Source organism: Aethalodelphis obliquidens, unplaced genomic scaffold (assembly GCF_003676395.1).
Source record: "Aethalodelphis obliquidens isolate GAN/ISIS:26980383/991018 unplaced genomic scaffold, ASM367639v1 scaffold19, whole genome shotgun sequence".
NCBI lineage: Eukaryota > Metazoa > Chordata > Mammalia > Artiodactyla > Delphinidae > Aethalodelphis > Aethalodelphis obliquidens.
In genome coordinates, this window is record NW_020837963.1 from 5745213 (window position 1) to 5767851 (window position 22639).

The 22639-nt window shown below is 38.9% G+C and overlaps 1 protein-coding gene across 1 annotated transcript in view; it reads right to left on the minus strand.

Moving 5' to 3' along the window:
- The window catches only part of DYM (dymeclin), a 370766-nt gene that overhangs the window by 248281 nt on the left and 99846 nt on the right, over positions 1-22639 (minus strand). The window contains exons 7-8 of the mRNA XM_027118470.1: positions 20596-20721; positions 18993-19135 (exon numbers count right to left, since the gene is read on the minus strand). Of these exons, the coding sequence (XP_026974271.1) occupies positions 18993-19135; positions 20596-20721 (269 nt within the window). The remainder of the gene's footprint in view (positions 1-18992; positions 19136-20595; positions 20722-22639) is intronic.

Sequence of the window (22639 nt, forward strand, 5' to 3'; positions counted from 1 at the left end):
ACATACATACATATATATATATATATATATATATATATATATATTTTGCTTGGATTGTGTTTTTGGCTCTACTGCCTTCTGTTCATCTTGGTACCACATCTGCATTTCTTTACATGCCCCTAAGGAACCATCTCTCCCAGGTGTTTTGCCCCTTTTTTATGGTGAATAAACATTTACTAAATTATCTCTTTGGCAGGCATGCACAGGTTCTTCAATGAATAAATTGTTTTCAATACATTCAAGGTGCCCATAATCTTCTTAAGACAGGCAAGAATGTCTTTATAACACAATGTTCTGAGAGTTTCACAGAGTCCTGTGCAAAGAAAGAGGACCAGCTTTGCTTGGGCATTCCAGGAGAGCTTCCCAAAGGCGGCTGCCTGTAACCTGGGGTGTGAAGGTGAGTGACAGATCTGCAGGAGGAGAAGAGAAGGGCATTTCGGTGCATGGGATGGTATCAGACAAAGCTGGGCAGGGATGAACCTTCGGTGCACCTGGCGCTCCAGCTGGAGACTCTGAGTGAGGTAAGGCTGGAAAGAGAGGGCAGATTGTGAGGGGCCTACATGACGGTGCTTCTGAAGGTCACTCCGACTGCCAATTCTGAAGGACCCCAAACAGACCAAGAATTCAAGTCCTTTCTGGTGATCTTACAAATGAATGACATACAATTCATACATACATACAACCTTCACTTCCAGTTTTACCTAGGATTAATACTAACCTATTAACTCACTAAATCAGTTATGGGATATAGTATTTTCATAAACCTAGAAAAAACTAGAGCTTACAGGAGATCCTAATAACTAAGTCTCCTATCAAAAAGTCTGACTGCTGTGCAATGCTTGTTTGCGCTGCAAAGCTCCTTGTGCACAAACACGCACGCCGACATACATATCACAGGTGCCTGGAATTCCGGCAGCTTGGGAGAAGGAAGTTCTGTTAACCATTTTGTTCTGAATTGGTCATGGTCTTCCACTGATGCATTTCAGCTTTTTAAGTTATAAATTTCAGTTAAATTTAGCTTCAAAATGAGCAGTTAAGATGATTGTAGATTCTCTAGTTAACCCTACACAATACAACGATGCATAACTATTAAGCCCACACTACTAATAAGATACCCTTTCCCCTACTGGGACACAACCAACCAGCGGGATATGAGGGAGGTTCACGGAGCTCTGAATCCTTCAGTAAGACACCTCCTTTTCAGGCCATGAGGCCAAAAGCCTCACCATGACAAATTGTCCAAAGCTATCATTAGAATTACTACCTACCTTCCCCTAAAGGATCATCAGGGCTAATTATAATTATGCCTTATATCCCTGTTTACCTTGATCAGCAAAGAGAACTAAAGCTGCTACACACCCTGGCCCAGTGCCGTACGATTCAGTGCAGCCCCTAAACTAACACAGTCTCCATAGCTCTCCCCATCCCCTCTGGAACTCACATATCAGAAAAAATCCTCAGTATTTTCAAGCTTAACCTCTTTGCCCCTGGTCTAACAGAAACCTGGGTGTCCCCTGAGAACAGTTCTCTGGAGCCTTTATAAGTGGTAACTTGTTTTTCTCTCTCCACAACCCTTGTACCACAGAGAAGCAGTACAGCTTCCAAACTATTTCTCCTGACACCCCAGTTGCCCTGAAACATCCCATCAGACTATACTACCCATCAATGCTGCTTGCTACAGTCATTTATAGACAGCACTGTCACTCCTGGTCATTTTCTAATCATCTGAGCACCTGCTTCACTGTCCGCCCCTCCACACTACTCCAGGCCTCATTTTTAAAATATCAACATACTCATATTCAAGCCACCCAAAAATATGGTCTCTAAGGCCTTGATCTGCTTGTTCACTTCCTCTAACCTACCCCAGCTACCCATTCCCATGGTCATGCCCTGGTTGCACGTTCTCTTTGCTAATAATTGCACTACCACCATTTTGAATTCATATATTCCACTCTCTGAATACCACCACTGCCCAGCCTTCCAGACCATTTCCTCTAGTACCCGACTCAAACAATTTTTGACCTGGTTGGCTCTTTCTACCACTTTTTCATTGTCTACCACCAGCCCCTCCTAACCCAGCTAGGATTCAGCGGATCAGCAACAGGATCACTCCCTTGCTTACTCCTTCCCAACTCCCTCACACTCCCACTTTCCTCCATCATAACTGCCTAGCAAAACTCCAGCCTCGATTAAATCCAATTCTCTAACTACTCCATGTTCCAAAGCAGCTATACATAAGAACAACATACAACCATTCTGATTGCTTTTAAGTTCATCCCCATAAATTTCAAGTGGGCTCTCAGCTCTGTCCAGCAATCCTATTATGCTTCTCTAGTGTCCCAGGGGAATTAGGCTCCTACAGCTCTCTCTCTTGGTAAACTTCCAACACCAATCCCCAATCTTCATGCTCAGCTGACTCTCAATAGAGTCTATCAGATAACTACCCTGTCTTTCCACTTTAAAATCCACAAACCCACCTGCATCAACATGTACATACTCTGCCTTCACTCCTGTTATAAAGGAATGAAATATTCCTTCTCCAATCTTTATGAATAAGAATTTCTCCATCTGTAATAGAATGTAGGTTCTATGAATGCAGGCATTTAGTAATATTTACAGAATTGGAATGAATCATTCCTACCACAGTATGTAAACATGTTGCACCATTTCCCAGCCAAAAATAAAAAAAATAAAACCTCCCTAGAATCCATGTCCCCTTCCAGTGGCTGCTCTATTTTTCTGCCTGTTCTCTGACTCTCATTCTCCCCTCAACCTACCCTAATTAGTTTCCTAAACACCATTCCACCTAAATGATTCTTCACAAAGTAACCAACAACTTCCATCTTACCAGATTCCAACAGTCATTTCTAAGGCCTCTCCTTAATCAACCTCTCACTTAAATCTGCATAAAGTTGTACATTTAAGATTTTGTACTTTACTGCACCTATGTTATAATTCAAACATTAGAAAACTTCAGTGAAACAATTTCATGGATCAGATACAACTGGGAAGAGAATTAGTGAACTAGAAGATAAATCTGAAGAACTTATTCAGAGTTCAGAGAGACAAATGAAATTCTAAGAGAGATGAAGAGATATGAAGACTATGAAGATATGACAGAAATTTCAGAAGTAAAAAGAATAGCAGAGGTGATTTCCTGGTGGTCCGGTTGTTAGGACTTGGGGCTTTCACTACCAGGGCCCAGGTTCGATCCCTGGTTGGGGAACTAAGATCCCACAAGCCGCACAGCATGGCTAAAAAAAAAAAAAGAATAGCAGAGATATAACAACAAAATAAAACTGCAGATCACAAAAGCTACCAGAAAGTAGAAATTTAATGATCCCAATCACTACCCCCAAGGTCACAAAACTAGCAGCCTTAAATCCAGGTTTCAGGCTTTTTGCAATATATCACAACACTCAGAGAAGAAAGAAAGAAAAATCCAGTTAGCTAAGAAACTCCATTAGGCTCAAATGATACATATGCTATTTCTCCAACAGGTATGCATGAACTTTTGGAGACAATCCATGATGTGCCAGGAACAAGCAAGGTCAGAAAACAAACATGATACTTTTTTCTGGATCACTAATCTTACACTAAGATTTCTAGAAAGTTAATTAAGTCACTGGACTGTCAGGTAATGCCATCTTAATAGTAATAAAACAAACGTGGATATGATTATTGAAGTAGAACTTAAAATGTGCATTAATTTATAAGATAAAATATGAAACCTGAGCATTGCTAAGAGGCTTCTGACAAACTCCTAGATCTTTAAGGTTATGACTCATTTGCCTCAGCTGTTATGGGCTGGCTGAAAAAGCACTGTTAACGGCTCTAATGGTTTTCTCAATAATGTGTAAATTACTATGATTGGCAGAATTCAACAACAACAAAAGATTATTTGTGTAATTCACTGTTTTTGTTGTTCTTTTACTCTGAACTTAAATGTATTTTGTGAAGAGTATAACAAAAATGCTGGGGGACTGAGGACAAAATCTGGTATGCAGAGAGGGAGAAGTACTAGGTTCTGCCTCATCCCACCGTCTTCTGGTCTCTGTGAGATTATGCTGATAACTCGTACAAATAACCTACCTTAGAAAGCTAGTTTATTATATTACTGCCTCGTCTTCATCCGCTATACATTATCAACCAAGTATAAGTCAGCATTAGGGTGAGTTACAAGTAACAGACCTGTATTAATTATGGCTTCAACAGAAGTCCAAGAGTAGGTGTAGCAGAGCTTGCCCATTACTCCATGATATTCAAGAGCTAGGCTCCTTTTCTCTTGTTGCTTCACTGTGCACAGTCTCCATTTCTAAATTTAGTCATGGTACAATATGGCTAATCCAGCTCCAGCCATCACATTTTCATTCAAGTCAGCAGACAGAGATGAGGACATGCACTTCCTTTGAGAACTCTACCTGCAGGTTTGCCCATACCACTTCTGCTTACACTCCCTTGGCCAAAATATAGATCATATATGGTTGAAAAGAGGACTGAGAAATATAACCTATTCTTTGCATCCATGTAGTCAGCTAAAATGGGGGAGGAGACAAACTAGCAGTCATCATCATGACACATATGAATAAATCCTTTGCAATGTCTCCAAAATATATCCTTTCTACTTGAGATGATGGAACTTGGCCTTAGGTCCCCTGTCTTTAGAGCCCTGTCTTTACCTTTGCTCAGGGAAACAACTGTGCCCAGATAAACCAGTGAGCTTTATGAACAACATGAGAACTGGCAGCAGTATTGGTAGTCTTACCATGACGTCTTCCCTTTGAATACTAGCAACCGGACACCTCAAAACATGCGCTATTAACCATACAGCCAAAAGAAGGAGGTAAGTAATTTTAGCTGCTTTACAGCAAAAATTTGCCTGCTCTCCTGATTTGACCAAGTCAGGAAATGAAATTAACAAAAGTAACAGCTTGGATTTCAACCACACCTTTCTTGATTAGGGCTCAAACTTTTCAAATACATAGCAATATATTATTTTATTTTCATAACCCTAATAACAAGATAAAACTTGATTATTATTTGCACATTTTAAATGCTTCCTACTTTACTATTTAATTTGCTGTAAGTATATACCTATACATAGGGACAAGCACTGGAAAAAGAATGAAAAAATGGAGACAGTTGATTTGTTACAGTGGTAGAACTATAGCTAATCTTAGTTTTTAAAATTTTCATAACTTCTAGTGCCCCCTGCGCGATAATATTTAAGACTTTATAAACACACACTCACACTCATATGTACACATACAGCATACAGTATGGAGAAAGATAGCCACATATGATTTCTACTAGCTGTGTGACTTTACGAAAATTACATAACCTCTGTAAAATAAGGTCACAGTACTAGTAGCCATTTCCACACCCCTCCCATCTATGATCTTGTAGTGCAGGGGGCTAGAAACCTGCAAACTATATTTTCCAAACTTCTTTGCCTGCTGGCTTCAGATTAGGGCAGAGAATCAGAGACACTGGGTTGGGGGTAGGGTGGGGCGTGAAAACAGAGAAGCCATTTTTCCTTCAGCTTCTGGGGGGATCTCTAGCAGATTCAATCAGGATTCCAATGGCTTCCTGCTCAGGTAGTAAGGCTCCTACTGTGGTGGAGCCAGCAGGTTCTCTTGCAACATATTGTATAAAGATGTTCACTAGGGTGTTATCTGGAATAACAAAACAGTGGAAACCACCAAAATGACTAATCATTTTAACTGATTAAGGTGAATCCATATGATACATGATTAAAATTGTATTTATGAAGAAATATTAATGGCATGGAAAATACAACATAATGTTACATGAACAAGACAGGATTCTTAAAACTATACTTGCCATTAGCATCAGTTAGTGTTGTGACTGCAGAGCATGACAAGGGCATGAGGGAAATGCAGATCAAATTGTATTATCATTTAAATATCTTTGAGAGTTATGGCCCAGCCAGATAGAAAGAACATGAAAGAAGAGAAAATGTATTCCAGCAGTAAAAACATAGGGAGAAATTTGGCTCAGCCTAAGTGGAGGGCTGCAGACTTTTGCTTACATTACGCATTGCAAAGTTGGCAATATCATCTCAAGGGGACAAACTTTGAAAACTTGATTCGGAAGACAGCAAAAAATAAAAACCCTCTTTTTATGTATGAAGCACAGATACATACAGTACATAAACAGATATACAGTATATTTGTAGTTTTAATTTTCCTTTGGGAGTGGCAGCGGCAATTAAGAAAAAACAGTCTAACAAGGCTCCTAGGACTTCCCTGGTGGTCCAGTGGTTAAGACCCCGTGCTCCCAATGCAGGGGGCCCAGGTTCACTCCCACATGCCACAACTAAAAGAGCCCACGTGCCGCAACTAAAGATCCCACACGCCGTGACTATAGATCCCACACGCTACAACTAAGACCCAGCACAGCCAAATAAATATTTAAAAAAAAAAAATTACAAAAAAACTAAAAATAAAAATAAAAAGGCTCCTTAGGATGAAGAAATGGGGAAACATGTTAAGAAACACCTGCAAACAGAAATCTCCCTGAAGAATAAAGTACATATTGGTGTAACTTGAATGCACACATGCAGGAGAGGGTTGAAACAAAACCCCATTTGAAGGGCGTGGACCTTCAGTGTCCAGGTATCAGGGGGACAATATAAATGGTCCAGTGTACAGCAGGAGAACCACCATGGATGTATGCAACACCAAGACATAAGAGAATCTAAGTTTGTAAATTATGTCAAAACATTTCAAAGAACCAGAGATCCACTAAATTGAATATACAAGAGGAGGAAGTGTTCTGTGTAGGCATTTCAAATGATTAATATGTTGAAAGGATAATATGATTATAAGGCAGGAAGGACAAAAATAAAAGTAATGAACAAGAGCAAGTAAGAAATTAATATAAGACTGCAAACCAAAGGCATCTGAAGAATAAAACTCTTACACACTGCTATCATCCGTGGTAAATCGAGGAGGATAGGTAGTTTACTCGTTATCAAATACTATTATACAAATTTATGATAACCATTTCCTTGCTTTTCTTTATAGTTTCAAACACCTACAGACCAAACTCTAAACAATGTAGTTTAGTTTTGCCTGGCTTTTTTGGTGTAGTTTTGCCTACTTTTGAACTTTCATACTGTATATGTTTTCTTTTAACTTGCTTCTTTCACGCCACGTGGTTTTCTAAGAGTCATCAGTTTACATGGGGAGCTGCAGTCCCTTCAGCTGCATATAATGAACATAATACTCTTCATCCATTCCACTCTTGATGGTCATCTGATGTGTTTCCAGTTGGAGACGATTATAAACAATGTTGCTACGAACCTTTTTTCATGTTTTCTTGCACTCAGGTGTGCAGGTTCCTTTAGGACATATACCTAAGAATGGAGCTGCTGGGGTACAGGGTATGTTCATATTCAGTCAATATTTGACTAAATAATGGTCAAATATTTTCCAAAGTAGCTATACCTAATTACACTCTTAGCAGAGTTGTCAGAGCTCCCACTGGTGTACCAACACCTTCTTTCATAATTAAAAATATGACATTCATCTCCAGTGTTAAACCTCTAAAAGTTACTGGCTGCAACTGTACCTACTTTCATATATGTCTGATTTTGAAACAAATTTAATTCACTTTCACTTCATGCAAAATAAGGGTAAAACTACAACTACAGTCTAATAAGCAGCACCTAGCTCCACACAGGACCAGCAGGGTGAATTAAGATATTCGCACCCTATCCTTTGTACATCTCTGGAAAGTATCCCAAGCACCCCAAAGCAACTTACTAGTCTCTTCTCCTGCTTGGCTAACTCCTGTTATGTGTTGTAATAATGTTTATTAACATTGTTTATTTCTTTAGTCATTTGACATACAGTTTTAGGCTCCATAAATCTACACTCCCATGCAAAAAAATACTGAAGGGTATTTTTACCTAACAGAACTATATACATATACATATATATATATATATATATTTTTTTTTTTTTTGCAATACACGTGCCTCTCACTGTTGTGGCCTCTCCCGTTGCGGAGCACAGGCTCCGGACGTGCAGGCTCAGCGGCCATGGCTCACAGACCCAGCCGTTCCACGGCACGTGGGATCCTCCCGGACCAGGGCATGAATCCGTGTCCCCTGCATCGGCAGGTGGACTCTCAACCACTGCGCCACCAGGGAAGCCCCAGCAAATCCACTTTAATTGCTTCATTTTTCAAATAAGATTCAGTCCCCAAAATTAGAATTCCATGATTTTAATATTCTTATGTTTAAAATATCTTTAATATTTTAAATTCCACAATAAAATAAATTACGTTAGTGGAGTCTCAGAAACATTAAATCGTCGATGCCAAATAAACAACATTTATAGCAGTCTTAGAAACTTATTCCTAGGATTTCATCTGAAATTGACTGCATTATTCTATTTTCTTCCTGGTGAATATGAATGAATTCATTCCCCAACGATCTGTGGCATAAAAAAAGCTTCAGTCTTCCCCTCAAATCTGTTAAGAAGAAAATGAGACTAGAGGGCTGGCATACTGACTTTCAAAACCATTTCTGGAGGGCTTCCCTGGTGGCGCAGTGGTTGGGAATCCGCCTACCAATGCAGGGGACGTGGGTTCGTGCCTCGGTACGGGAAGATACCACATGCCGCGGAGCGGCTGGGCCCGTGAGCCATGGCCACTGAGCCTGTGCGTCCGGAGCCTGTGCTCCGTAACGGGAGAGGCCACAACAGTGGGAGGCCCGCGTACCACAAAAAAAAAAAAAGAAAAAAGAAAAAACACAAACCATTTCTGGAAACTGGTTTAGGAGCGGTTGCCAGCAAATTACAAGGATAAAAGATAAACAAGTCAATACTATATTTTGACACTTCCAATGAATATCTTTTAATAAACATTTTTACAAGTATAAAATCTGAAATAATGCTTGTTTCAGAGAGCAATTAAAAGTAAAATAACTTATATTATGACCCTACAACTAAATATGGTCAGTTTGTAATGTAGATACTAATCTAAACACTCACTCTGGGGCTTCCCTGGTGGCACAGTGGTTAAGAATCTGCCTGCCAATGCAAGGGACACGAGTTCAAGCCCTGGTCTCGGAAGATCCCACATGCCATGGAGCAACTAAGCCCGTGGGCCACAACTACTGAACTTGCGCTCTAGAGCCTGCGAGACAGAACTACTGAAGCCTGTGCTCCGCAACAAGAGAAGCCACCGCAATGAGAAGCCCGTGCACTGCAACAAAGTGTAGCCCCCACTTGACGCAACTAAAGAAAGCCCACGCGTAGCAATGAAGACCCAACACAGCCAAAAATAAAGTAAATAAATGCTCACTGTATGCCTGCAAAGAACCATTACAAGTAAACAGTAAACTGAAATTAACTATATTTTAAAAGTCACAAAATGAGTTCAGTCCTGAAAATAAAGGGGAGAAAAAAGTCATTCTTTCACCTGGTATATAAAAATCTATCAGATCATTCCAAATAAAAATGAATTGAGAATGTAATTACTGTTTATAAAGCACTTTCTTTCTTTGAAAATTCAAAGTGCTTTAATTAGAAATGCTTTCACAACTATGCCTGTTTCTGAGTGCCACATACTTTTTCGCTTACTGTAGTTGTTCTTTCTCTCAATGAGTCAGCCCAGAAGAAGCCAAAACTGAAGAGAAAAACAACCGTCACGTAAAAAAAAATTACAACTACTTCATACCATACCTATCATAATGAATTCAGTAACTTTCTCAATAACACCAATTGGGAGAAATGAGTTTTAATCTTCAAATTCTACTTTATTAATTTCTCTATTATAGCATTTACCTAAACAAATAATCACTACTTTGGCTTTATAATTTGGCTGGGACACCCACCACTGCAAGCAAAGGGAAAAAAAACATTTTTGATGGCTCATTCAAATGGAAAAGCCATATATCAGAAATTATCGTGTGAAACCTCAGTAGTTGCGATGGAAAGCCCAGCTTGGCAGAACACATTCAATTAGGCTTGGCTCTTTAAAACGTTAAATACTCAGTTATAATCACATTACAGCTCTGTCTTACAATGAAAAAACACACAAGAAATTTCAAGGTCAATGCTTCCTTTGCTTCACCCTTTTTTTTAGGTATTAGAGGCAATTTAGAAGATTTAAAATATATTAAAAGACAGGGTCAAAGAAGTAAGGATAGAATCAAAAGAAAAACAATAAATGTTATAACTGTTTTTCCTTCTCACAATATAAATTTTCAACATAACTCTTGTAGTGACTATCTGAAGTCTCTATTATAAATGTGTATACCAAATATCAGATATTTTCGTAATTTATTTACATAAAAAATCTGAGTAAACTTGTAAATCATTATAAGGTCACTGCCTTTTTGGTATTTATTTTGAAGAAAAGTTATCTTTCAAATACAACTATGTAATATTTGTGACTAACAGTGACCATTTATTATGCACCTACTGGGTACGAGGCTCCTTCTTACACTTTTGCTCATTTCATGCCCTCAGTAGCCCTATAAAGGAAGGTATTACCCTCATTTTGCCTTGAAGAATTTGAGTCACTAAGAGGTTAAATAGCCAAAGAACATCTAGTTAGTAAATGGCAGGACTGGCTTTCAATTCTAGGTCTAATACCAACAGCCAGAGTCTGATACTTATGCCTCTTCCATAATACCAAGTTATCAAGATCTAAAGCTAGTCCCTCCCAAAGGACAATATAAGGAGTGGCCTCCAAAATCAGAATAGAAAATAACTTGTTTCAATCACAGGATTATTTGGTGGTGGTGGTGGTGGAATCCTTATGCATTCTGGAATGCCTTTTCCTTCTTTATTTTTAAAAAAAACATATTAGTGAGGTTGGAATGGGCTGTGAGTGATCTACTTTGGGCAAAACCCTCACCTCCACCACTAAACACGTTGTGATTTAAAATAAAGAATGACTGGGGCTAAAAGGTGCCTTAGCTGTGGACATAAAAAAGAGACCAATGGCCTCCCAAACTGAGAATTTCAGTGAGGGGAATTCCAGCATGACCTATTTAATACCTATTACTGACTGAATGTTTGTGTCCCCCAACCCCAAATTCATATAGTAAGCCCTACCCCCAATGTGGTAGTAATAGGAGGTAGGGCCTTTTGTAAAGTCATTAGGTTTAGATGTAGTCATGAGGGCGGAGCCCCCATGATGATATTTGTGCCCTTATATGAGGAAAAAGAGACACCATGTAAAGATACTGTGCAACCATCTGCAAGCCAAGAAGAGAGCCCTCACTAAGAACCAAATCTGCCAGCACCTTAATCTTAGACTTCCCAGCCTCTAAAACTGGGAGAAATAAACATCTGCTGTTCGAGCCACCAGTCAACACAAGGCAAATTCCAACAGCTATAAAAGAGGAAATCGAGAGTAACACAATTTAGTGGGGGACTTTAACACCTCACTTATATCAATGGACAGATCATCCAGACAGAAAATTATTGGGGAAACACAAGCTTTAAAAGACACAATAGACCAGATAGATTTAACTGATATTTTTAGGACATTCCATCCGAAAACAGCAGATTACACTTTCTTCTCAAGTGCACACAGCACATTCTCCAGGACAGATCACATCTTGAGTCACTAATCAAGCCTTGGTAAATTAAAGAAAATTAAAATCATATCAAGCATCTTTTCCGACCACAATGCTATGAGATTAGAAATCAATTACAGGGAACAAAAAACGTAAAAAACACAAAGACGTGTAGGCTAAACAATACGTTACTAAATAACCAAGAGATCACTGAAGAAATCGAAGAGGAAATCAAAAAATACCTAGAAACAAACGACAACGAAAACACAGCGATCCAAAACTTATGGGATGCAGCAAAAGCAGTTCTAAGAGGGCAGTTTATAGCTATACAAGCCTACCTCAAGAAACAAGAAACATCTCAAATAAACAATCTAACCTTACACCTAAAGGAACTAGAGAAAGAAGAACAAACAAAACCCAAAGTTACTAGAAGGAAAGAAATCATAAAGATCACAGCAGAAATAAATGAAACAGAAACAAAGAAAATAATAGCAAACATCAATAAAAGTAAAAGCTGGTTCTTTGAGAAGATAAACAAAATTGATAAACCTTTGGCCAGACACATCAAGAAAAAAAGGGAGGACTTCCCTGGTAGCCCAGTGGTTAAGAATCTGCCTGCCAGTGCAGGAGACACGGGTTCGAGACCCAGTCTGGGAAGATCCCACATGCCATGGAGAAACTAAGCCCGAGCACCACAACGACTGAGCCTGCGCTCTAGAGCCTGTGAGCCACAACTACTGAAGCCTTCGTGCCACAACTACTGAAGCCCACGTGCCTAGAGCCCGTGCTCTGCAACGAGAGAAGCCACTGCAATGAGAAGCCCGCACACCGCAACAAAGAGAAGCCCCCGCTCGCCGCAACTAGAGAAAGCCTGCACGCAGCAACGAAGACCCAGTGCAGCCAAAAATAAATACATTTTAAAAAAAGAAAAAGAGGGAGAGCACTCAAATCAATAAAATTAGAAATAAAAAAGGAGAAGTTACAACAGACACTGCAGAAATCCAAAGCATCATAAGTGACTACAAGCAACTCTATGCCAATAAAATGGACAACCTGGAAGAAATGCACAAATTCTTAGAAAGGTATAACCTTCCAAGACTGAACCAGGAAGAAATAGAAAATATGAACAGACCAATCACAGTAATGAAATTGACACTGTGATTAAAAATCTTCCAACAAACAAAAGTCCAGGACCAGATGGCTTCACAGGTGAGTTCTATCAAACATTTAGAGGAGAGCTAATACCGATTCTTCTCAAACTCTTCCAAAAATTGCAGAGGAAGGAACACTCCCAAACTCATTCTATGAGGCCACCATCACCCTGATACCAGAACCAGACAAAGATACTACAAAAAAAGAAAATTACAGACCCATATCACTGATAAATATAGATGCAAAAATCCTCAACAAAATACTAGCAAACAGAATCCAAGAGCACATTAAAAGGATCATACACCACGATCAAGTGGGATTTATCCCAGGGATGCAAGGATTCTTCAATATACGCAAATCAATCAATGTGATACACCATATTAACATACTGAAGGAGAAAAACCGTATGATCAACTCAATAGATGCAGAAAAAGCTGACAAAATTCAACACCTATTTATGATAAAAACTCTCCAGAAAGTGGGCATAGAGGGAAGCTACCTCAACATAATAAAGGCCATATACGACAAACCCACAGCCAACATCATTCTCAATGGTGAAAAACTGAAAGCATTTCCTCTAAGATCAGGAACAACACAAGGATGTCCACTCTCGCCACTCTTACTCAACATAGTTTTGGAAGTCCTAGCCAAGGCAATCAAAGAAGAAAAAGAAATAAAAGGAATACAAATTGGAAAAGAAGAAGTAAAGCTGTCATTGTTTGTGGATGACATGATACTATACATAGATAATCCTAAAGACACCACCAGAAAACTACTAGAGCTAATCAATGAATTTGGTACAGTTGTAGGATACAAAATTAATGTACAGAAGTCTCGTGCATTCCTATACACTAACAACGAAAGATCAGAAAGAGAAATTAAGGAAACAATCCCATTCACCACCACTGCACCAAAAAGAATAAAATACCTAGGAATAAACCTACCTAAAGAGGTAGAAGACCTGTACTCAGAAAACTATGAGACACTGATGAAAGAAACCAAAGATGTCACCAACAGATGGAGAGATGCACCATGTTCTTGGATTGGAAGAATCAACACTGTGAAAATGACTATACTACCCAAAGCAATCTACAGATTCAATGCAATCCCTATCAAATTACAAATGACATTTTTTACAGAAATAGAACAAAAAAATCTTAAAATTTGTATGGAAACACAAAAGACCCAGAATAACCAAAGCAATCTCGAGGGAAAAAAGCGGAGCTGGAGGAATCAGACTCCCTGACTTCAGATTATACTACAAAGCTACAGTAGTCAAGATAACATGGTACTGGAACAGAAACAGAAATATGGATCAATGGAACAGAAGAGAAACCCCAGAGATAAACCCATGCACCTATGGTCAACTAATCTATGACAAAGGAGGCAAGGATATACAATGGAGAAAAGACAGCCTCTTCAATAAGTGGTGCTGGGAAAACTGAACAGTTACATGGAAAAAAATGAAATTAGAACACTCCCTAACACCATACACAAAAATAAACTCAGAATGGATTAAAGACCTAAATGTAAGACCGGACATTATAAAACTCTTAGAGGAAAACATAGGAAGAACACCCTTTGACATAAATCACAGCAAGATCTTTTTTGACCCACCTCCTAGAGTAACAGAAAAAAATACAAAAATAAACAAATGGTACCTAAAGAAACTTAAAAGCTTTTGCATAGCAAAGGGAACTATAAACAAGATGAAAAGACAACCCTCAGAATGGGAGAAAATATTTGCAAACGAATCAACAGACAAAGGATTAATCTCCAAAATATATAAACAGCTCATGCAGCTCAATATTAAAAAAAACAAACAACCCAATCCAAAAATGGGTAGAAAACCTAAATAGACATTTCTCCAAAGAAGACATACAGATGTCCAAGAGGCTCATGAAAAGCTGCTCAACATCACTAATTATTAGAGAAATGCCAATCAAAACTACAGTGAGGTATCACCTCACACCAGCCAGAACGGGCATCATCAGAAAATCTACAAACAACAAACGCTGGAGAGGGTGTGGAGAAAAGGGAACCCTCTTGCACTGTTGGTGGGAATGTAAATTGATACAGCCACTATGGAGAACAGCATGGCGATTCCTTAAAAAACTAAAAATAAAACTATCATACGACCCAGCAATCCCACTACTGGGCATATACACAGAGAAAACTATAATTCAAAAAGATACATGCACCCCAATGTTCACTGCAGCACTATTTACAATAGCCAGGTCATGGAAGCAACTTAAATGCCCATCGACAGACAAATGGATAAAGAAGATGCGGTACATATATACAATGGAATATTACTCAGCCATAAAAATGAACGAAATTGGGCCATTTGTAGAGACATGGATGGACCTAGAGACTGCCATACAGAGTGAAGTAAATCAGAAAGAGAAAAACAAATATCTTATATTAACACATATATGTGGAATCTAGAAAAATGGTACAGATGAACTAGTTTGCCAGGCAGAAATAGAGACACAGATGTAGAGAACAAAAGTATGCACTCAAATGGGGGAAAGTGGCGGGGGTGCGGGTGGTGGGATGAATTGGGCGATTGGGATTGACATGCATACACTAGTATGTATAAAACGGATAACTAATAAGAACCTGCTGTATAAAAAAATAAATTAAAAAAAAACAATTCTGATAAACTGGACCTCATCAGTAAGAGAGTAATAAGAAGAGAAAGCAAGATAATACTGAAGGAGAGTGTCAGTTAAACCCATTAGAGCTGCCTCAAAACAATGTAATCCCCAACAGTTAATAGAATTGGCTCAACTATCTGCCATGATGGGCCCACAGCAGAACAGATGCAAGCACAGGAAAGGGACCCGCACCACAAAGTGGTGCAGAAATGGACCAGCTTTTTCAGAACCATCTAGAATGCTTACTGAAATTATGTATGACCAGGCCGCACTTCATATCTAACGGCTTAGAAATTCCAAGGTGTAAGCACAAGCACATGTTGGTGGGAATGTAAATTGCTACAGCCACTATGGAGAACAGTACGGAGGTTCCTTAGAGAACTAAAAATAGAGCTACCATATGATTCTGCAATCCCACTACTGGGCATATATCCAGAAAAGATGAAAGCTCTAATTCATAATACCATAAGATACACGCACACCAATGTTCAAAGCAGCACCATTTACAAAAGCCAAGACATGGAAGCAACCTTAGTGTCCATCAACAGATGAATGGATAAAGAAGATGTGATATATATATATATATATGCGTATGTGTGTGTGTGTGTGTACACACACACACACATATACACATATAAATATATACATACATACACACACAAATATACACAGACAATGGAATATTACTCAGCCATAAAAAGAATGAAATAGGACTTCCCTAGTGGCGCAGTGGTTAGGAATCTGCCTGCCAGTGCAGGGACACGGGTTCAAGCTCTTGTCCAGGAAGATCCTACGTGCCACAGAGCAACTAAGCTCATGTGCCACAACTACTGAGCCTGCATTCTAAAGCCCGTGAGCCACAGCTACTGAGCCTGTGTGCCACAACTACTGAAGCCCACGCTCCTAGAGCCTGTGCTCCCCAACAAGAGAAGCCACCACAATGAGAAGCCCGCGCACCGCAATGAAGAGTGGCCCCCACAGCGCGATGAAGAGTAGCCCCCACACCGCGATGAAGAGTAGCCCCCGCTCGCTGCAACTAGAGATAGCCCGTGCGCAGCAACGAAGACCCAATGCAGCCAGAAAGAAAAAAGAAAATACATTAATTGATTTTAAAAAAAGAATGAAAATACCATTTCCAGCAACATGGATGGATGTAGAGATTATCATACTAAGTGAAGTCAGACAGAAAAGGACAAATATCATATGATATCATTTATATGTGGAATCTAAAAAAATGATACAAATGAACTTATTTACAAAACAGAAAGAGACTCACAGACATAGAAAACAAGCTTATAGTTAGCAAAGGGGATGGGAGGGAGATAAATTAGGAGTTTAGGATTAACATATACACACTATATAAATGCGTAAACAAGGACCTACTGTGTAGCACAGGGAACTATACTCAATTATCTTGTAATATATTCTAAAAAAGAATATATATATATGAATAACAGAATCACCCTGCTGTATGTCTCAAACTAACACAACATTGTAAATTAAATAACTATACTTCAATGTTTTTAACAAAAGTTAAAAAAAAAAGAGATATCCCCTTTTAGGAAATACACGTTCAAGTATTTAGGGGTAAAGGGCCATGATGTATATAACTTATTCTCAAAAATGGTTAAAAAAAATGTGTGTGTGTGTGTGTGTGTGTGTGTAGATTTGGGGGGGAGGAATACAAATACAATACAAATGGGATAAAATGTTAACAATAAATCAGCCTCGTTAAAGGTATATAATTTGGGGGATTTTTTTAGTTTTGGTATTTTTATGTATGTGTGAACTTATTTCCAAATAAAAAGCTCTTTCAAAAGAGGAGGAGAGGGGCTTCCCTGGTGGCACAGTGGTTGAGAGTCCGCCTGCCAATGCAAGAGACCTGGGTTCGGGCCCCGGTCCAGGAAGATCCCACATGCCACGGAGCGGCTGGGCCCGTGAGCCATGGCCGCTGAGCCTGCGCGTCCGGAGCCTGTGCTCCGCAACGGGAGAGGCTACAGCAGTGAGAGGCCCGCGTACCGCCAAAAACAAAAAATTATGTGGAAATAGTGTCAGAGATCATGTATTCCAACCGTGATCGACATCTGGTAGACAAAGAAACTGGGAGCTAAGAAAAGGAACTTCCTTCCGATACGCAGAGTAGATCTAAAGTGAGCAAGTCAAGATTTTTGGCACCCGGTACTGATGACACCACACACCATACTGGACTTCTTTATGATGACACGTGACTGCAAGAAAAATCAAGAACTACACCCAAGTCTGTATTTTTAAAAACTGAAGCACTGCCACTGTTTTGAAGAAAGCAGGTAATGAACTTCTACTACCTCCTCCAAAAAAAATGTCCAACCATATTGGAGAACGGGAAAATACTCAGCTTTTGAATACTTACACCAGTTTAATGACTGAAAAAAGGAAACACTAATGGATTAATCAAGCCTTCCCACAGGACACCCGATTCCCACAGGCACACAGGATTCCTGTGCTGCCTTCAGAGGCCGAACATGAGCAAGCCTTGTACAGCCCCCTCATCGGAAACAATGAGGGCAATGGGAGGGGTGACTCGGAGAATGAACCTCTGCAGGTCTGGTGGTCTAGGGAGCATACTCAGCACCAAAGACAGAGCCATGAGTGATTACAAATGTAATTCAACTCATAATATTGAAAGAAATCAAAGGAAGGCAAACCTAGAACAGAGGTCTTCTCATCCAAAGAGGTTCCTGAGACTCCTCATCCCATAAGTTATCACACAGTACTCCATTTTCCTAACAAACTGACGCCCCTGCCTGAGTGTGGAGAGCACGTCCCAGCCTAATTCAGCTGTGGAACTCAGCTCCATTTAAAATTCCTTCAGACAGCTGAACTCTGCACTATGTAATTAAGCAGACCGTATACTGTTTCTTTAGTAAGAGCACCCAGGCAGACCTTACAACTGCCAAAGTGCCGGTCTAGTTTTTGTTTCTCCTTCAGAACAAAGCACAAGTTCAGTTGACGTAACCTCACATGACCCAGGTCCTCTTGTATTTCTGGTCTCTTTAGGTCTAAACGCTGTGAAGTAGAAATGAGGCTTTACTGGATGGTGGGAAAGGACTTTGTTCAGTTAATGAAATTTGCTTCCAATCTGATAAAACTCACATTTGTGCCACTTCAGAATTTATTACAAGACTCTTGAAAATGTGCTAATTTGTCACTGAACAAATGAAACACTGAGTATAATAAGAAAACTATACCTAATTAGTCACGTAAAATCCTAACCAAGAAAGCCCCTAAAATAGAATAATTTCCTCATAAAACACAAGCGGTAAAAAGTTCCCAAGAGCATGACTGTATTTATATTGTACAGCTAGAATGCATGCAATATGCATATTTATAAATATTCTTCTTGAAAAATGTCCTCTTATAGGTAAACAATCTATTCATGATTTGCATATATTTCCTTGTATAAATCAGTGCACCAAATGGAAAAAATACTTTAAATTGTTTCCAATATTTCACATTTAACCAGCTGCACAGATGCAATATAACAGTTAGTAGCGGCAGCCAACTGAACAGAATTTCTTATGACTAACTGGACAAAACCTACGTATAACAAAGACCTGACAAAATCTGGTAAGACTTACTTGCTACTCCTGATGCCAGTCCATACAGCAGCCCTCCCGCATCTGACTGCTGAGGGAAAACGTGTGCTCCTGGAGGAGGCGGCTTTTCTTGCCTGATGAAGTTATACAACAAGGTCTTTACAAGTTTGCTGGTATATGGGAGGCTACACAAAAAGAAAAAAGAAGAAAATAAACTCAGATTTGGGGGAGTCAACTGACTTTGTATCGTGATAAATATAACCTATATAATCTACCGACATAAAAGGGATTAGCACAATTCAAAGAAATCTGGCACTGTCACAACAGTGAAGACCATGGGCTTTGAGATCAGACTTGAGGCTTAAATCTGGCTTTCCTCTTACTATGCTGTATGTCATTCATCAAATCGCTTCAACTCCTAAGCTTCAGTTACCTTATTTGTAATCTGCATAACAGGTGAAATATTATAAATTCAGTGTATAATACAGTACTTGACACTTGAAGGGAGGTAGTAACAGAGTCAGTAGGAAAACGCAAGAATTTAAAAGTATGGAAATTGACTTGAATAGTATATCAAGTCAATTTGATATATTGACTTAACCCAATATATCCAAAATATTCAACATATAATCAATATAATAATTGTTAAATATCTTACATTGTTTAAAATAAAAGTATGAAGTTATTCAATCTATGCATACATATAAAAAACATATCCATATATATACAGATTTCTTTTAATGTTAATACCCTTTGCTTTTAAGTAACAGAATGAGAGGAGAAGGCAGAGGAAACAAGTTAAAAGGGATATGTGTCCACAAATTGGTGATAAATCAATTCCTGCAAACTGGAGAAAACTTTTGAATAGACTCTTCAGCCAACGCTTAAGGCCTTTTATCCCTATTATCAGTGATTTTCAAATATGTTCTAAAAGAGCTCTAAAGGATTCTGTGGATGTGCCACAAGTATAATCAAGGTAGCAAGAGGGATATGAAAAGACAAAGGTGCTTCTCTCCCTCTCTCCCTCTCTCTCTCTCTCTCTCTCTCTCTCTCTCTCTCTGTGTGTGTGTGTGTGTGTGTGTGTTTAATATTTATCTACTCCCGTCCCTACCCACCAGGAGACTGTAAGCTTCTGCTCTGCTCAGGAGCACAGCTCCACATCCTAACACATGCCTGGCACATGGTTAGCACACAATAACCATTTGTTGACTACATGAAAGTAGGAACAGTCAGTTAAGTGGCTGCTGGGGAAGTCCAAACACATGGTGATGGGGCATCCACTGCAGCAGTCGTTTCAATGGGACTGGTGGGAAGGGGAAGATGCAAATAATTTCAATGAACAAATATGACTGGATGAATGCTTAGACATAGAGAATGATGCAGAAGGAAGAAAACATGGCTTCAAAGTTTCAACTCTACAAAGAAACCACTAGAGAAGGTAATGAAGCTAGGGGATGAAAGGGGCAGGGAGGATGGATAGTTTAGACAGGAAAGCAGATCCTTATGTATTGGGTTTGAAGTTCTGACAGAACAACCAGAGGAAATGTCTGGTTGGAGATATGGAACAACACTAAGGAAAGAGGACAAGACGAGAACTATAGATTAATTCAATAAAAAACTTGACAAATTTAAAATAGAAACATACCATCGACCTCGCATCAAATACTTGTGACTGATGCTCTGTCGCAAAACTTCCTTGTGGAAGAGTTGGCAGGAAAGGAAGACCACCATTGTTGACACAGCTTCTACTGATATTTCATATGTAATATCTCTGGAAAAATAGGAAACAAATCAGAATAATGATCACTTTGGAAGATTAAGATATTGCTCTTTTCTAAATAAACTATACATTTAAAAACTCAAATCAAAATATTCAATATGCTTCCAGATTATTAAAAAATACTAGTATGTTTAAAATAAAAATTAAGTCAAACAAAAATATGAAACCCTTCCTTGTCATTAGTTCTTGTACTTGGGTCAAATATCCCATTACTTTCCTATTTTCCAGGTCCCATCTACAAATGAATGACAAGTATCAATACATTAGTGTATAATGGAAACAGTTACCAGCAGTGTTCTACTTCAAAGGTCCACTCTAAAGCCCTTATGTTCATTCCCTGTTTAGTTATAACACAGAAACAAATATTCAGATTGTAAAACTGAAAAGAAGTCACAGTGTAGGGAAGACAACAGTGTCTTTTTGAGTTGATAATAGCTACAGTGAGAACTATGGTATACCCTAGATCTTCTATCTCTAAGTGTCTACTTTCTCAAGGCCAACTCTGCCTGTTCAGCAAAATATGAACAGTAAACAAATTGTTCCTGTTTTATTAAGCGTATTTCTTTTATGAAGGACTACCATTGTCCTCCGAAGATCATTAATCCCTTTTAGAAACAAATCTTAGAACAAATAAAAAGGAAACAAAATTTTGGCTGAGCACGAACAGGAACAAATGCATCAAGAAATCTTCAATTATTGCAAAAGTTTAAACACAATTATCATGGGGAACAGTAACATGTTAGCCCAGGAAAGTGAAAATCTCAACAGCACAACAAAAAGAGTAACAGCTCCAAAAGAATATCAGCTATTTTTACAGATCTGAAATGTTCATGGAAAGCCCAAAGAAAAATACTGAACACCTACTTAAATGAAGCTCATCAAACAAATTAAAGAGGACTTGATTCTAGAAATGGAGAAGCTTACCAGATTTTAAAGTTCTAATTCTACCAGATGTTTACAGAGTGATTTTGCTGATGAAATATCTTTTAAAAGCAAAGTATACAAAACAAAACACAAGAGACCCGTGCAAATGATCTTATTATGTAACGAATAAATCTCATTTCTACTCAGAAATCTAATACTGTAGAACAATTCTCTTTCCTGAAATTTCCATAATTATTGTTGTAAAATATTAACCACATAAAAGGCATATCTTACATTTGTACTTATTTCTTGAATTGAATGAAAAACAACCCTGATGTGCTGTATCAGGATTCATTAATTCTTCAATAATGATGATTTGGGTGCTCAAAACCCAAAGGATTTTGAATCACAATCATCATTTATTCATACAGCCTATGCCTGTCAGGAATCCATACTCTGTAGTCAATTTGCTAGGCTTTTCAGTTGCGTCAGGGCTTAAAGCCAAATCCTGAAGAACAAGTATCTTGCCACAGTACACGCTATCTAGGTAGGTGACTACCTCCAGTACGCTTGTTAATGCATTTAGTCATTGCATCAATAATAATAATAAAAAAAACAGCAGTGGTTTACAATTTAACATCTTACACTAGGTTCCTGATCCAGGAAGAAACTGCTTTAATTTGTTTAAACTAAAAACTATGGGGCTTCCCTGGTGGCGCAGTGGTTGAGAGTCCGCCTGCCAATGCAGGGGACACGGGTTTGTGCCCCGGTCCGGGAAGATCTCACATGCCGCGGAGTGGCTAGGCCCATGAGCCATGGCCACTGAGCCTGCGCGTCCGGAACCTGTGCTCCGCAACGGGAGAGGCCACAACAGTGAGAGGCCTGCATACCGCAAAAAAAACCTTAAAACCATGACTATTAATAAATACTATGTCTGACAACTTTAATGAAAGAATTTAGATTTAGAACAGAGGGCTGTTCTCCTTCAAAATAAATTGGACCAAACAACATCACAAATGGGAGAACATCACAAATGGGAGGGATC